This window comes from Diadema setosum, chromosome 4, assembly GCF_964275005.1.
Source record: "Diadema setosum chromosome 4, eeDiaSeto1, whole genome shotgun sequence".
Lineage (NCBI taxonomy): Eukaryota > Metazoa > Echinodermata > Echinoidea > Diadematoida > Diadematidae > Diadema > Diadema setosum.
This window is the reverse complement of record NC_092688.1, coordinates 22,617,202-22,633,880: the sequence shown is the minus strand read 5'-3', so window position 1 is coordinate 22,633,880 and position 16,679 is coordinate 22,617,202. Positions and strand designations below refer to the sequence as shown.

Below are 16,679 nucleotides of genomic sequence, written 5' to 3'. Positions count from 1 at the left end.
AACCACAACATTCCTTGTTTTCTTTTCTTCTTTTTTTTTCTGCTTGGTCATAAATCATGAAACATGTATTCTCTTTAGCTTTCCTGAAATGCTTATGAGTATCAAATGGCCAAACATTTCAACACCTAGTCGAAATCTAAGAAATGCTGCTGGTTCAGAACAAAATACACTGTAATTGTATCATGAAACAATATACCATAAGTATGGACATATCAAACTTCTCTCTTAGCTTGATGTGCATATGCTTGAGAAAAACCGCTACACATATCACTGATTAACCTGCATACACTGACAATCATGCAGGTTGAATACTGAACTTTATACGGTTTTGTTGTTGTATTATGTCACCAATAACAGAAGTAATCTTCCATTCACTATACTTAGTAACCATTTTTACATGGTGAGCTTGTAGCAATCTGACCTTTGATGAAAACTGACATAACAACGCGTTCAGCTCAACTGTTTGGTCTGACAAACATCTCTACATTTCTGATTTCTTGACACTTCTGTTCAAGTACTGTAAAGCCTTGTTCATCAAGACAAATGTACAATAAGTACACTAGAGTACAGCAAAACAATGCAATTGTGAACACCTGCTATACTCCCTGTTTCTGAAAAAAAGATATCACATGAATATAACCTGGTTATGACTGTATACCAGTATGGTCTCATGAACCTTACACATTCACAATATCATGAATATCATAATGTCATAATTTCACTCAATCGATATCTATGCTATGGAAAATGTGTATAGTTGGTAAATTCTGTGATGCCACAAATTTTTCAACTCTTACAAATTAAGCATTTAAAGAGAAGCAACAACAGCTTTTGTGTGTTTGTGTGTGCTTTCTACAAACAGCAATGCAACTTAATTTGCAATTCCAATTAATACAATGTCTACATTATACACTGTATCAAAATATGCTATATAACTGAAAACCCCTTTCTTCACCATATAAAGCATAAAACATAGCAAAACTCATGCTATATCACTTGAAATGATTTTGCCCTGTTTTGGTGCAAAAATCATGACAATTTGGAAAACATGCTGTCTTTTTCCCTGCAGACAAGAACAAAAAGAATAAATTAAAGCAGTGTACACAATGTTTGTGTCATCATTTCAAAGCAATCAATAACACTCTTTCTTCAACATGAGAAATATAATTTTCTTACAAATGCATGGAAACACATTTCTTTTGTCTCGTATTGTTCATGTTTCCAAGTCATTACCAGTCTTATTATCTATGGATAATAAGCACATCTGTGTCCTTTTGTCCTATCCGTGGAAATATGCGTACTTCTATCTTATCCACGGGACAAAGCGTCTGCAATGACATTGTCTTTTCCACGTACGTGCTGTATCACGAGGTTGTACTCCTGTAGCACTAGCGCCCATCTGGTTAGGCGTCCATTTTTGTTCCTCATTCGCGACAGGAACACAAGCGGATTGTGGTCTGTGTACACCAGCACTGGATACTTTGTAGTGTTCAGGTACACGTCAAAATGACGAAGAGCCATGACGAGCGCTAACGTCTCCTTCTCGACAGTGGAGTACCGTCGCTGATGTTTGTTGAATTTTCTGGACATGTACGCGACGGGATGGTCAACTCCGTTGTCGTCCTTCTGCATCAGGGCTCCTCCTCCTCCTGTGTCACTCGCGTCCACCATAAGAATGAACTGCTTGTCGAAGTTCGGCGCTGCAAGAACCGGAGAACTCGCTAGCATTGCCTTCAGCCGGTTGAAAGCAACTTGACAGTCATCTGACCACTCGAACTGCGAATCTTTCCGCAACATGTTGGTGAGCGGTGTTGCAGCATCAGCGAAATTATGGCAGAACTTCCGATAATAGCCAGTCATGCCCAGAAATCGTCTCAGCTCTCGCTTACTCTGTGGGCGGGGAAAGTTCAGGATCGTCTCCACCTTTGCTTCAACAGGCTTGACGGAACCATGTCCCACAATGTGACCCAGGAACATGACTTTTGCTCGGGCGAACTCACATTTCCTCAAGTTCACCGTAAGGTTGGCACTGGTCAAGCGGTCAAACAGTGCTCTGACTCTCAGAAGGTGGTCCTCCCATGTATGGCTGTACACTATGATGTCGTCGAGATACGCCTCGCATCCCACCAAGCCAGACGTGACGGTGTTGATGAGTCTCTGGAATGTAGCGGGCGCGTTCTTCATCCCGAACGGCATCACTTTGTATTGGAAGAATCCGTCAGGAGTCACGAATGCAGACAGTTCTTTCGCTCTTTCACTGAGGGGAACCTGCCAGTACCCCTTCAAAAGGTCAAACTTACTGACGTATTTGGCATTCCCTACGCGATCAATACAATCATCGATGCGGGGCAAAGGGTACGAGTCTGACTTTGTTTTCGAATTGAGCAACCTGTAATCCGTACAGAAACGCAAAGAACCATCCTGCTTTGGAACCAACACACAGGGAGAACTCCATCCACTCTTACTGGGCTCAATAAGGTCATGTTCAAGCATGTATTGAACTTCCTTCCTCAGAACATCCATTTTCAATGGATTCACACGATATGGGTGTTGCTTGACAGGGGAGGAGTCCCCCACATCAACATCATGCACCACCACACTAGTACGACCTGGTACATCACTGAAAAGGTGTTCATACTCATGGACTACATCCATCACCTGAGCTCTCTCTACTCCTGGAAGATGAGATAATGTGTCAGATAGATTTGCTAACACCTCAGAATTCTTCAACATCAACTGCGGAATTTCCACATCATCACTCTCACTGTCTTCACCATCCACTTCACAACCGATTCCAACCGTAGCAACAGGCTTTTCATTAGCCTCTTCTACATTTTCAACATACTCCTTTAGCATGTTGACATGACAGAGTCTTCTCCTCTTCCTCCTATCAGGTACAAGTGACTGTGCAAGACGCACTATTTCAGGGTCTTTGCCCTGCAATTCAACCAGACTCTGACGAGAAATCTCTGACATTTGACCATGGTCCATATGTGCATCATCACTGCTGCTAGACTCTTCAAGTCTAGAGAAGAAAGTATCAGCCAAGATATCCTCTTGCTCCTCTTTCTCCAGTTCACGAGCCATTGACCTGGTAACAGCACATGAGGGAAACACATCAGGCATATCCTGAACCAATTTCTCTGTGGCTTCGTCAACCACGGGTGTCTTACTTGGGAGAAAGTGAGGCAAAACCTTCTCTCCAGCGATATCATTGCCGAGCAATAAGGTGACACCTTCGACTGGCAATGTAGGCAAAATACCTACTACAACTGAGCCACTGACAAGATCGCTCTTCAATTCGATATTATGAAGAGGCACTCGGACACTCCCACCTTCAACTCCCCTCACAAACACTTCCGAATTCACAGAAGATTCAACCGAAAATGGCAATGTCTTTGCACACAGGAGACTCTGTGATGCTCCTGTATCCCTCAAAATGTGAACCTGAACCTGCTCACTATCAGGCGTCAAACTAACATACCCTGAAGATATGAAAGGTCTGTAATTCTCTGCCACCCGTTCAAACGATGGCAGATGCTCTGTGCGAGTGATAGCAAAAGCATCTGGCAATGCTTTGGGGTTGCTAATCCCCTCTTTTTCTCGCTTCTTCTTCAACTTCCAGCAAGCTGACATCACATGTCCATCCTTCTTGCAATAGAAGCAAGCCTTGTTCGGCTTTTGATCAAGATCGGGCTTGGGAATGCTTGGAGCAACAGCTCCTCTTCTTGGCACACCCTGGCCTCCTTTCTTGCTTGAAGAAAGTTTGAAAGTACCCTTGTGGGTAAGCACATACTCATCAAGGAGGACAGCAGCTCTCCTGGCACCATTCACTTCCCTTTCCTCCAGGTACTGCCGCTGATCTGGGTGAACACACCTCTTCACCTCCTCTAACAATACCAACTCTTTCAGTTTGTGGAAATCATCAACACCAGACGACCTTAACCAGTGTTCAAAATGGGTCTGCTTGTGTTGCACAAAATCAACGAATGTCTGATCATCCCTTCTCCTATAATTCCGAAACAGTTGCCTGTGGGCTTCCGGCACCAACTCGTACGCCCTTAACACGGAACTCTTCAAATTCTCATAGTCAGAACACTCTTGGATAGTGAGAGACGCATAGACCTCTTGGGCCTTCCCTACCAGCGAGCTCTGTATCAATGTCGGCCACACTTCCTTGGGCCATTCTAAACTCACAGCCACTTTTTCAAAGTGCTGGAAAAACTCTTCTACCCGGTCTTCACGAAATTTCGGCACCAACTGAGATTGCCTTAATGCATCAAATTTTGATGACTTTGCTGAACTGCTGGAAGAAGGTTCATTCGATTTTGCATCGATTGACTTGATTTCGAGTTCTATTTTCTTTGCCTCGACTTCCAGCTGCTTCATCCGAAGCTGGATCTCAATTTTCTTCAATTCACTTTCTGCAGGGGTTACCAAAGGTGTAATAATTTCACCATCATCTGTCCCTGCTTCATCCTCTGACAAAGAGGCAGGCCAGATACCAGTATTGGTAAAAAACTCCGAAATTGTGTCCTTGATCTCTGCTTTTCGATCCGATGTTTTGATCGGGATTTCTAAAATTTGAGCAACTTCCACCAGTTCTGCCTTCCTCAGGTTATTAAAACCTTCCTGAGTGGGTTCATCAACAAAGCTCTGCACGACATCAGCCATTGTGGGAATATCAAAATCAAAACTTGCAAGAAGTCACAAATCCTCACAAAACTACAAAGCCTTAACAAAAGAAATGCACTGCATATGAGTACACATGTATGCATGAACCCAGTCACACGCGCAGAACAGGCAAAAATTTTCTACGATAAGCAGAAAACATCAAAATCCCTAAGCCTTCGAATCAGGCATACAATCAGAACACCACGGCATCACATTAGCATGTGATCTAAGGACATAGAATGAGTATACACACTCACTACAAACGACCACATAGCACGATTGTGCAAACCATGGAAAATATATCAAAGCCTTTAACCGAGGCTAATCTTCCAGAAAATTCGGCGTGACCCGTAGCCAATGTGTACGCAAGCCCCCACACATACACATCCAGCATACGCACACTCACAAACTGCACTAGCCCTACACACGACGCGCTAGACCGACCGTCTGCGACTACAAAACACGTGCGAGCCCAATGCGCAATACCCACGCTATGCACTATATACGCACACAACTGAATCGGTCTACACAAGACCTTCATGCAAAAACGACAAACGTTCCAAACGTGAGAATCCTCACCAAAATCTGCACTAGGCCTTCACACAAAATGTAGTCTGAAAACTACAAACACAGTCAATGACCGCCAAAGCCTACGCAGCATAAATGTTATACACAACGTGCACAACCAAACTTGAGAATCCTCACCAAAATCTGCACTAGGCCTTCACACAAAATGTAGCCTAAAAACTACAAACACAGTCAATGACTGCCAAAGCCTACGCAGCATAAAAATGTTATACACAATAATGTGCACAACCAAACGTGAAAATCTTCACCAAAACGCATGTGGCCTGTCAAAACCAACATGCAAACAATGCAGGCCCAATACATAAGCCTGTCATCGACGCTATACACTTGTCTGCATACTAAAAACAAACGTGTACAGCCAAACGTGAGAATCCTCACCACAACGCATGAGGCCTAACAGAACCTACATGCAAGCAGGTACATAGGCCCGATACGACATGAGCCTATACACCATCGACGCTATACACTACGTACTTACAGCACACGTGTACAACCAGACGTGAGAGTCCTCACCACAATCCGCATGGAACATGCGAAAGAAAACGGCTTGTCTGTTCATTTTCCCGGACAAGGTCCCAATTTGTCACGACTCAACCCAATCACCACATCATGACAATCAAATGTTCCGCTCCATTCCTGGCAAATCGCACCCAAACCATCACAACAACGTTGCAAAAAGACCACGATTGGGAAGCCATGTCTTGATCTGAGAGCGATAACTTGCTGCGGACCTCTTTATTGGTATTAGCCTTGTTCAAGGCGCATCACAATAGCGTGACTGAGACCCATTTATCACACAATGTTTGTCCATTGCTATCATTAAGGAGGGTTTATTTCAGGGAATAGGTGTGGAGATCAGGAAAAAGCTCGAAACTCAAAGCCTTTTTTCCGTCTTTCTTTCTTTCTGTCTTTCTTTCTTTCTTTTTAATTTCCTTTCCGATATTTGAATGAAAAAGCTACAGGCTGCTTATGACTTCTTTCAATATTATAAGATCCGGAATTTGCTATTATTTGCCTCTGCTCGGCACATGCAATGCCTTTAGTATTAATTTTCTGGTCGAGATTTGCTAGAAGAAAGAAAATGATTTGCCTGCCTACATTTCAAACAAGGCAATCAGAACATAAAGGGGCTCTACGGGCTTGATGTACATTGCATGTGTAACAGTGAACTATAGGTACAGGCATATCTAAACACGTATCAGTGCTTTTCGAAATTAGCTTAGACAAAGCCTGGAATGTATGTTCGTTGCAAAACTCGTTGCAAATCTCTGAGTCTCAAATGAACTGGACCGTCTGTAACCCCTATCTCGCCCCCTTCATTTGGTATCTTTACCTTATAGTTAACCTGACGGTAAACTCGTAGAGCACAAGTAAGGGACCAGAAGTACTCAGGAAAGTATCATTTCAGTGATGTCATTTATTGCTGAAAATCATGCCAAATGTTAGCAATTCAATCTGTCTAGTGCATATCTCCTCATGAATTCTGGACCAAGCCACAGACTGCCTCATTGATTAGCATGTCTAGGATATCGATGACGATGCTGTTTGAATAATATTGTCCTGCATATACTCCTTCAACATCGCCGGAAATATCTTCATCTGAGAGCGAGAGGTCGGAGGAGTCACTGTCCAAGTCTGTTAAGTCTGTTACTGTTGTAAACACATCGTCTTCATCGCTTTCAAAGTCCTCGTCTTCTGAAGACGTGCGCAGAAGTTCGGAGAGTTCGCTCGGACTGATGGAGGACAAATCATCTTCCTCGTCATCACTGTTGTCACCCTGCCTGTCGTGACTTTTCCGTGCATACTCCTCTTCGTCGAGAAGAGACAAATTCGATATATTACTGAAACTCTGGCTGTAAAGACTAGTGTCTTCGTTGAAGAGGCACTCGTCGACATCCGAAACGGAACCCCAGAAAGATGTGACGGAGCTCCGCTCATCCCAACGAGAAGCCTCGTGATACTGCAAAGTAATACCAGGACAAGAGCAGAAAGAGTTTGGACTTGAAAGAAAATGTATAATACTTGCAGGTCACGGTATTTATCATCATTATCGTATAAAATACGACCATTACAATAGACTCTTGCTGCTTCCCAAACTTTTTGGACAGAGTTAGAGCCATGAAGTGGGAAATTATTATTGTTTGCCAAATAATGATGCCGAAAAATGATTTCTTGTCCATGGTATGAGAAAATACCGTTGATTTCAAATATTATGATTATAGTTGCCAATGTGTGTCTCAAGAGCGTCATATCTCAATGACCTGTGGAAACTTAAACAACTGGAAAAGACAGAAACTTTGTAAAACAAGTGAGAATTGAGGAAGAGAAAACATACAGGACATAAATGAGACGCCCCGTCGTAATGCAAACTCACCATACTGACATCTTTGGCACTCAGGACTGTGCCCTGCTTTCCGTTATGGTTGTCACCAGAACCTTAAGAAAAGCAAGGTCAAAACAGAACAGATTCTAGTTTTCTCAAATATGAAAGTGACATTTTCATTCTCATTCGACAATGTTTCGATAAGATTTATTCTTTCTTCAAATATATTTCCATTCTCCAAATTCTTCTATTTGAGTTAGTCGAAAATCGTGATTTCAATTTGATCAATCTCCATCATATCTGCTGAGAAGAGAGATGATAAATCTACAATAATCAGAAGATTTACTGCTCTCATCACAGAATTTCTAGAAAACCTGGATTATCATGCATGGATGGAAAGTGTGGCATGTTGAGATTGTTTGTGCACGCCAGGAAATACATTACCTGCAGTGACACAACACAATTTGCTGAAAGATCTTGTCAGCGAACTACGGAGTCGAGCCCAAAATCGCCGACCGCGAGATAGCTCGGAAAACGTAGACATTTCGATATCAAGCTACGAGAACACCATCAAAAGTGTACGAATAGCAAGAGGAATTCACTAGGAATGGACAAGTACTGTAGAATGTCGTTGTTATGTAAACAGAAATACTGCGTGCTTGCATTATTTCGTCACAGATATTCACATGTAGCTACGTCGAGTTGAATACGCGCAGCGCGTCTGCAGTAGCATTGATTATGACGAAATACTGAGTGAGCGCATTTCTTAGGTCATTAATATGGAAGAGATTGTTAGGCAGCAAAATAATGAAAGCACTGGGTGTCCTTCTCTGAACATAATATCTCGCTGTCATTATGTCACGTCGACCTTTTCACGTCATTTATCAGAAAAGTTGGTGGGTTCGAAGATCATCTGGAATTTCTCTTGCTTATTTGCTACAGTTTGATGAAAATCGATATGTCAAAGACATGCTATTTCTTTTTAGTTCCATTATACTTGTAAACGTGTATAAGAGGCAATTTCAACGCGTATGGATGTAAATCGTAAAGCTTTAATTACTTCTTTTCCACAGAAATATGACATTATTAAAAAAAAACCGGAAGTATTAATAATCATTCGCAGATACAAACAAAGTATAAATCTGCAACAGCCATAACATTGGTGTATTGGATAGCGTGACTGAGACCCATTTATCACACAATGTTTGTCCATTGCTATCATTAAGGAGGGTTTATTTCAGGGAATAGGTGTGGAGATCAGGAAAAAGCTCGAAACTCAAAGCCTTTTTTCCGTCTTTCTTTCTTTCTGTCTTTCTTTCTTTCTTTTTAATTTCCTTTCCGATATTTGAATGAAAAAGCTACAGGCTGCTTATGACTTCTTTCAATATTATAAGATCCGGAATTTGCTATTATTTGCCTCTGCTCGGCACATGTAATGCCTTTAGTATTAATTTTCTGGTCGAGATTTGCTAGAAGAAAGAAAATGATTTGCCTGCCTACATTTCAAACAAGGCAATCAGAACATAAAGGGGCTCTACGGGCTTGATGTACATTGCATGTGTAACAGTGAACTATAGGTACAGGCATATCTAAACACGTATCAGTGCTTTTCGAAATTAGCTTAGACAAAGCCTGGAATGTATGTTCGTTGCAAAACTCGTTGCAAATCTCTGAGTCTCAAATGAACTGGACCGTCTATAACCCCTATCTCGCCCCCTTCATTTGGTATCTTTACCTTATAGTTAACCTGACGGTAAACTCGTAGAGCACAAGTAAGGGACCAGAAGTACTCAGGAAAGTATCATTTCAGTGATGTCATTTATTGCTGAAAATCATGCCAAATGTTAGCAATTCAATCTGTCTAGTGCATATCTCCTCATGAATTCTGGACCAAGCCACAGACTGCCTCATTGATTAGCATGTCTAGGATATCGATGACGATGCTGTTTGAATAATATTGTCCTGCATATACTCCTTCAACATCGCCGGAAATATCTTCATCTGAGAGCGAGAGGTCGGAGGAGTCACTGTCCAAGTCTGTTAAGTCTGTTACTGTTGTAAACACATCGTCTTCATCGCTTTCAAAGTCCTCGTCTTCTGAAGACGTGCGCAGAAGTTCGGAGAGTTCGCTCGGACTGATGGAGGACAAATCATCTTCCTCGTCATCACTGTTGTCACCCTGCCTGTCGTGACTTTTCCGTGCATACTCCTCTTCGTCGAGAAGAGACAAATTCGATATATTACTGAAACTCTGGCTGTAAAGACTAATGTCTTCGTTGAAGAGGCACTCGTCGACATCCGAAACGGAACCCCAGAAAGATGTGACGGAGCTCCGCTCATCCCAACGAGAAGCCTCGTGATACTGCAAAGTAATACCAGGACAGGAGCAGAAAAAGTTTGGACTTGAAAGAAAATGTATAATACTTGCAGGTCACGGTATTTATCATCATTATCGTATAAAATACGACCATTACAATAGACTCTTGCTGCTTCCCAAACTTTTTGGACAGAGTTAGAGCCATGAAGTGGGAAATTATTATTGTTTGCCAAATAATGATGCCGAAAAATGATTTCTTGTCCATGATATGAGAAAATACCGTTGATTTCAAATATTATGATTATAGTTGCCAATGTGTGTCTCAAGAGCGTCATATCTCAATGACCTGTGGAAACTTAAACAACTGGAAAAGGCAGAAACTTTGTAAAACAAGTGAGAATTGAGGAAGAGAAAACATACAGGACATAAATGAGACGCCCCGTCGTAATGCAAACTCACCATACTGACATCTTTGGCACTCAGGACTGTGCCCTGCTTTCCGTTATGGTTGTCACCAGAACCTTAAGAAAAGCAAGGTCAAAACAGAACAGATTCTAGTTTTCTCAAATATGAAAGTGACATTTTCATTCTCATTCGACAATGTTTCGATAAGATTTATTCTTTCTTCAAATATATTTCCATTCTCCAAATTCTTCTATTTGAGTTAGTCGAAAATCGTGATTTCAATTTGATCAATCTCCATCAAATCTGCTGAGAAGAGAGATGATAAATCTACAATAATCAGAAGATTTACTGCTCTCATCACAGAATTTCTAGAAAACCTGGATTATCATGCATGGATGGAAAGTGTGGCATGTTGAGATTGTTTGTGCACGCCAGGAAATACATTACCTGCAGTGACACATCACAATTTGCTGAAAGATCTTGTCAGCGAACTACGGAGTCGAGCCCAAAATCGCCGACCGCGAGATAGCTCGGAAAACGTAGACATTTCGATATCAAGCTACGAGAACACCATCAAAAGTGTACGAATAGCAAGAGGAATTCACTAGGAATGGACAAGTACTGTAGAATGTCGTTGTTATGTAAACAGAAATACTGCGTGCTTGCATTATTTCGTCACAGATATTCACATGTAGCTACGTCGAGTTGAATACGCGCAGCGCGTCTGCAGTAGCATTGATTATGACGAAATACTGAGTGAGCGCATTTCTTAGGTCATTAATATGGAAGAGATTGTTAGGCAGCAAAATAATGAAAGCACTGGGCGTCCTTCTCTGAACATAATATCTCGCTGTCATTATGTCACGTCGACCTTTTCACGTCATTTATCAGAAAAGTTGGTGGGTTCAAAGATCATCTGGAATTTCTCTTGCTTATTTGCTACAGTTTGATGAAAATCGATATGTCAAAGACATACTATTTCTTTTTAGTTCCATTATACTTGTAAACGTGTATAAGAGGCAATTTCAACGCGTATGGATGTAAAACGTAAAGCTTTCCTTACTTCTTTTCCACATAAATATGACGTTATTCACAAAAACGGAAGTATTAATAATCATTCGCAGATAGCAACAAAGTATAAATCTGCAACAGCCATAACATTGGTGTATTGGATAGCGTGACTGAGACCCATTTATCACACAATGTTTGTCCATTGCTATCATTAAGGAGGGTTTATTTCAGGGAATAGGTGTGGAGATCAGGAAAAAGCTCGAAACTCAAAGCCTTTTTTCCGTCTTTCTTTCTTTCTGTCTTTCTTTCTTTCTTTTTAATTTCCTTTCCGATATTTGAATGAAAATGCTACAGGCTGCTTATGACTTCTTTCAATATTATAAGATCCGGAATTTGCTATTATTTGCCTCTGCTCGGCACATGCAATGCCTTTAGTATTAATTTTCTGGTCGAGATTTGCTAGAAGAAAGAAAATGATTTGCCTGCCTACATTTCAAACAAGGCAATCAGAACATAAAGGGGCTCTACGGGCTTGATGTACATTGCATGTGTAACAGTGAACTATAGGTACAGGCATATCTAAACACGTATCAGTGCTTTTCGAAATTAGCTTAGACAAAGCCTGGAATGTATGTTCGTTGCAAAACTCGTTGCAAATCTCTGAGTCTCAAATGAACTGGACCGTCTGTAACCCCTATCTCGCCCCCTTCATTTGGTATCTTTACCTTATAGTTAACCTGACGGTAAACTCGTAGAGCACAAGTAAGGGACCAGAAGTACTCAGGAAAGTATCATTTCAGTGATGTCATTTATTGCTGAAAATCATGCCAAATGTTAGCAATTCAATCTGTCTAGTGCATATCTCCTCATGAATTCTGGACCAAGCCACAGACTGCCTCATTGATTAGCATGTCTAGGATATCGATGACGATGCTGTTTGAATAATATTGTCCTGCATATACTCCTTCAACATCGCCGGAAATATCTTCATCTGAGAGCGAGAGGTCGGAGGAGTCACTGTCCAAGTCTGTTAAGTCTGTTACTGTTGTAAACACATCGTCTTCATCGCTTTCAAAGTCCTCGTCTTCTGAAGACGTGCGCAGAAGTTCGGAGAGTTCGCTCGGACTGATGGAGGACAAATCATCTTCCTCGTCATCACTGTTGTCACCCTGCCTGTCGTGACTTTTCCGTGCATACTCCTCTTCGACGAGAAGAGACACATTCGATATATTACTGAAACTCTGGCTGTAAAGACTAGTGTCTTCGTTGAAGAGGCACTCGTCGACATCCGAAACGGAACCCCAGAAAGATGTGACGGAGCTCCGCTCATCCCAACGAGAAGCCTCGTGATACTGCAAAGTAATACCAGGACAAGAGCAGAAAGAGTTTGGACTTGAAAGAAAATGTATAATACTTGCAGGTCACGGTATTTATCATCATTATCGTATAAAATACGACCATTACAATAGACTTTTGCTGCTTCCCAAACTTTTTGGACAGAGTTAGAGCCATGAAGTGGGAAATTATTATTGTTTGCCAAATAATGATGCCGAAAAATGATTTCTTGTCCATGGTATGAGAAAATACCGTTGATTTCAAATATTATGATTATAGTTGCCAATGTGTGTCTCAAGAGCGTCATATCTCAATGACCTGTGGAAACTTAAACAACTGGAAAAGACAGAAACTTTGTAAAACAAGTGAGAATTGAGGAAGAGAAAACATACAGGACATAAATGAGACGCCCCGTCGTAATGCAAACTCACCATACTGACATCTTTGGCACTCAGGACTGTGCCCTGCTTTCCGTTATGGTTGTCACCAGAACCTTAAGAAAAGCAAGGTCAAAACAGAACAGATTCTAGTTTTCTCAAATATGAAAGTGACATTTTCATTCTCATTCGACAATGTTTCGATAAGATTTATTCTTTCTTCAAATATATTTCCATTCTCCAAATTCTTCTATTTGAGTTAGTCGAAAATCTTGATTTCAATTTGATCAATCTCCATCATATCTGCTGAGAAGAGAGATGATAAATCTACAATAATCAGAAGATTTACTGCTCTCATCACAGAATTTCTAGAAAACCTGGATTATCATGCATGGATGGAAAGTGTGGCATGTTGAGATTGTTTGTGCACGCCAGGAAATACATTACCTGCAGTGACACAACACAATTTGCTGAAAGATCTTGTCAGCGAACTACGGAGTCGAGCCCAAAATCGCCGACCGCGAGATAGCTCGGAAAACGTAGACATTTCGATATCAAGCTACGAGAACACCATCAAAAGTGTACGAATAGCAAGAGGAATTCACTAGGAATGGACAAGTACTGTAGAATGTCGTTGTTATGTAAACAGAAATACTGCGTGCTTGCATTATTTCGTCACAGATATTCACATGTAGCTACGTCGAGTTGAATACGCGCAGCGCGTCTGCAGTAGCATTGATTATGACGAAATACTGAGTGAGCCCATTTCTTAGGTCATTAATATGGAAGAGATTGTTAGGCAGCAAAATAATGAAAGCACTGGGTGTCCTTCTCTGAACATAATATCTCGCTGTCATTATGTCACGTCGACCTTTTCACGTCATTTATCAGAAAAGTTGGTGGGTTCGAAGATCATCTGGAATTTCTCTTGCTTATTTGCTACAGTTTGATGAAAATCGATATGTTAAGCACATACTATTTCTTTTTAGTTCCATTATACTTGTAAACGTGTATAAGAGGCAATTTCAACGCGTATGGATGTAAAACGTAAAGCTTTCCTTACTTCTTTTCCACATAAATATGACGTTATTCACAAAAACGGAAGTATTAATAATCATTCGCAGATACCAACAAAGTATAATTCTGCAACAGCCATAACATTGGTGTATTGGATAGCGTGACTGAGACCCATTTATCACACAATGTTTGTCCATTGCTATCATTAAGGAGGGTTTATTTCAGGGAATAGGTGTGGAGATCAGGAAAAAGCTCGAAACTCAAAGCCTTTTTTCCGTCCTTCTTTCTTTCTGTCTTTCTTTCTTTCTTTTTAATTTCCTTTCCGATATTTGAATGAAAAAGCTACAGGCTGCTTATGACTTCTTTCAATATTATAAGATCCGGAATTTGCTATTATTTGCCTCTGCTTGGCACATGCAATGCCTTTAGTATTAATTTTCTGGTCGAGATTTGCTAGAAGAAAGAAAATGATTTGCCTGCCTACATTTCAAACAAGGCAATCAGAACATAAAGGGGCTCTACGGGCTTGATGTACATTGCATGTGTAACAGTGAACTATAGGTACAGGCCTATCTAAACACGTATCAGTGCTTTTCGAAATCAGCTTAGACAAAGCCTGGAATGTATGTTCGTTGCAAAACTCGTTGCAAATCTCTGAGTCTCAAATGAACTGGACCGTCTACAACCCCTATCTCGCCCCCTTCATTTGGTATCTTTACCTTATAGTTAACATCACGGTAAACTCGTAGAGCACAAGTAAGGGACCAGAAGTACTCAGGAAAGTATCATTTCAGTGATGTCATTTATTGCTGAAAATCATGCCAAATGTTAGCAATTCAATCTGTCTAGTGCATATCTCCTCATGAATTCTGGACCAAGCCACAGACTGCCTCATTGATTAGCATGTCTAGGATATCGATGACGATGCTGTTTGAATAATATTTTCCTGCATATACTCCTTCAACATCGCCGGAAATATCTTCATCTGAGAGCGAGAGGTCGGAGGAGTCACTGTCCAAGTCTGTTAAGTCTGTTACTGTTGTAAACACATCGTCTTCATCGCTTTCAAAGTCCTCGTCTTCTGAAGACGTGCGCAGAAGTTCGGAGAGTTCGCTCGGACTGATGGAGGACAAATCATCTTCCTCGTCATCACTGTTGTCACCCTGCCTGTCGTGACTTTTCCGTGCATACTCCTCTTCGTCGAGAAGAGACAAATTCGATATATTACTGAAACTCTGGCTGTAAAGACTAATGTCTTCGTTGAAGAGGCACTCGTCGACATCCGAAACGGAACCCCAGAAAGATGTGACGGAGCTCCCCTCATCCCAACGAGAAGCCTCGTGATACTGCAAAGTAATACCAGGACAAGAGCAGAAAGAGTTTGGACTTGAAAGAAAATGTATAATACTTGCAGGTCACGGTATTTATCATCAGTATCGTATAAAATACGACCATTACAATAGACTTTTGCTGCTTCCCAAACTTTTTGGACAGAGTTAGAGCCATGAAGTGGGAAATTATTATTGTTTGCCAAATAATGATGCCGAAAAATGATTTCTTGTCCATGGTATGAGAAAATACCGTTGATTTCATATATTATATAGTTGCCAATGTGTGTCTCAAGAGCGTCATATCTCAATGACCTGTGGAAACTTAAACAACTGGAAAAGACAGAAACTTTGTAAAACAAGTGAGAATTGAGAAAGAGAAAACATACAGGACATAAATGAGACGCCCTGTCGTAATGCAAACTCACCATACTGACATCTTTGGCACTCAGGACTGTGCCCTGCTTTCCGTTATGGTTGTCACCAGAACCTTAAGAAAAGCAAGGTCAAAACAGAACAGATTCTAGTTTTCTCAAATATGAAAGTGACATTTTCATTCTCATTCGACAATGTTTCGATAAGATTTATTCTTTCTTCAAATATATTTCCATTCTCCAAATTCTTCTATTTGAGTAAGTCGAAAATCGTGATTTTAATTTGATCAATCTCCATCAAATCTGCTGAGAAGAGAGATGATAAATCTACAATAATCAGAAGATTTACTGCTCTCATCACAGAATTTCTAGAAAACCTGGATTATCATGCATGGATGGAAAGTGTGGCATGTTGAGATTGTTTGTGCACGCCAGGAAATACATTGCCTGCAGTGACACAACACAATTTGCTGAAAGATCTCGTCAGCGAACTACGGAGTCGAGCCCAAAATCGCCGACCGCGAGATAGCTCGGAAAACGTAGACATTTCGATATCAAGCTACGAGAACACCATCAAAAGTGTACGAATAGCAAGAGGAATTCACTAGGAATGGACAAGTACTGTAGAATGTCGTTGTTATGTAAACAGAAATACTGCGTGCTTGCATTATTTCGTCACAGATATTCACATGTAGCTACGTCGAGTTTAATACGCGCAGCGCGTCTGCAGTAGCATTGATTATGACGAAATACTGAGTGAGCGCATTTCTTAGGTCATTAATATGGAAGAGATTGTTAGGCAGCAAAATAATGAAAGCACTGGGTGTCCTTCCCTGAACATAATATCTCGCTGTCATTATGTCACGTCGACCTTTTCACGTCATTTATCAGAAAAGTTGGTGGGTTCGAAGATCATCTGGAATTTCTCTT

The 16,679-nt window shown here is 41.0% G+C and overlaps 1 protein-coding gene across 1 annotated transcript; it reads right to left on the bottom strand.

The window, feature by feature from the left end:
* Nucleotides 1-455: 455 nt before the first annotated feature.
* On the bottom strand, nucleotides 456-1,977 carry LOC140227715 (uncharacterized). Its single transcript, XM_072308125.1, has 2 exons — nucleotides 1,659-1,977; nucleotides 456-526 (listed from the first exon to the last, which is right to left on the bottom strand). Exons 1-2 carry the CDS (start codon nucleotides 1,975-1,977, stop codon nucleotides 456-458), a joined length of 390 nt encoding a protein of 129 aa, XP_072164226.1.
* Between the last annotated feature and the right edge of the window lie 14,702 nt (nucleotides 1,978-16,679).

Bases quoted from the DNA above. Each gene is read 5' to 3' on its own strand.
- LOC140227715 (XM_072308125.1), bottom strand. From the start codon at position 1,977: ATGTTCCTGGGTCACATTGTGGGACATGGTTCCGTCAAGCCTGTTGAA. The intron at 527-1,658 runs GTGACACAGGAG...TTGATGAACAAG, and splicing joins CATTCTTATGGTGGACGCGA to GCTTTACAGTACTTGAACAG.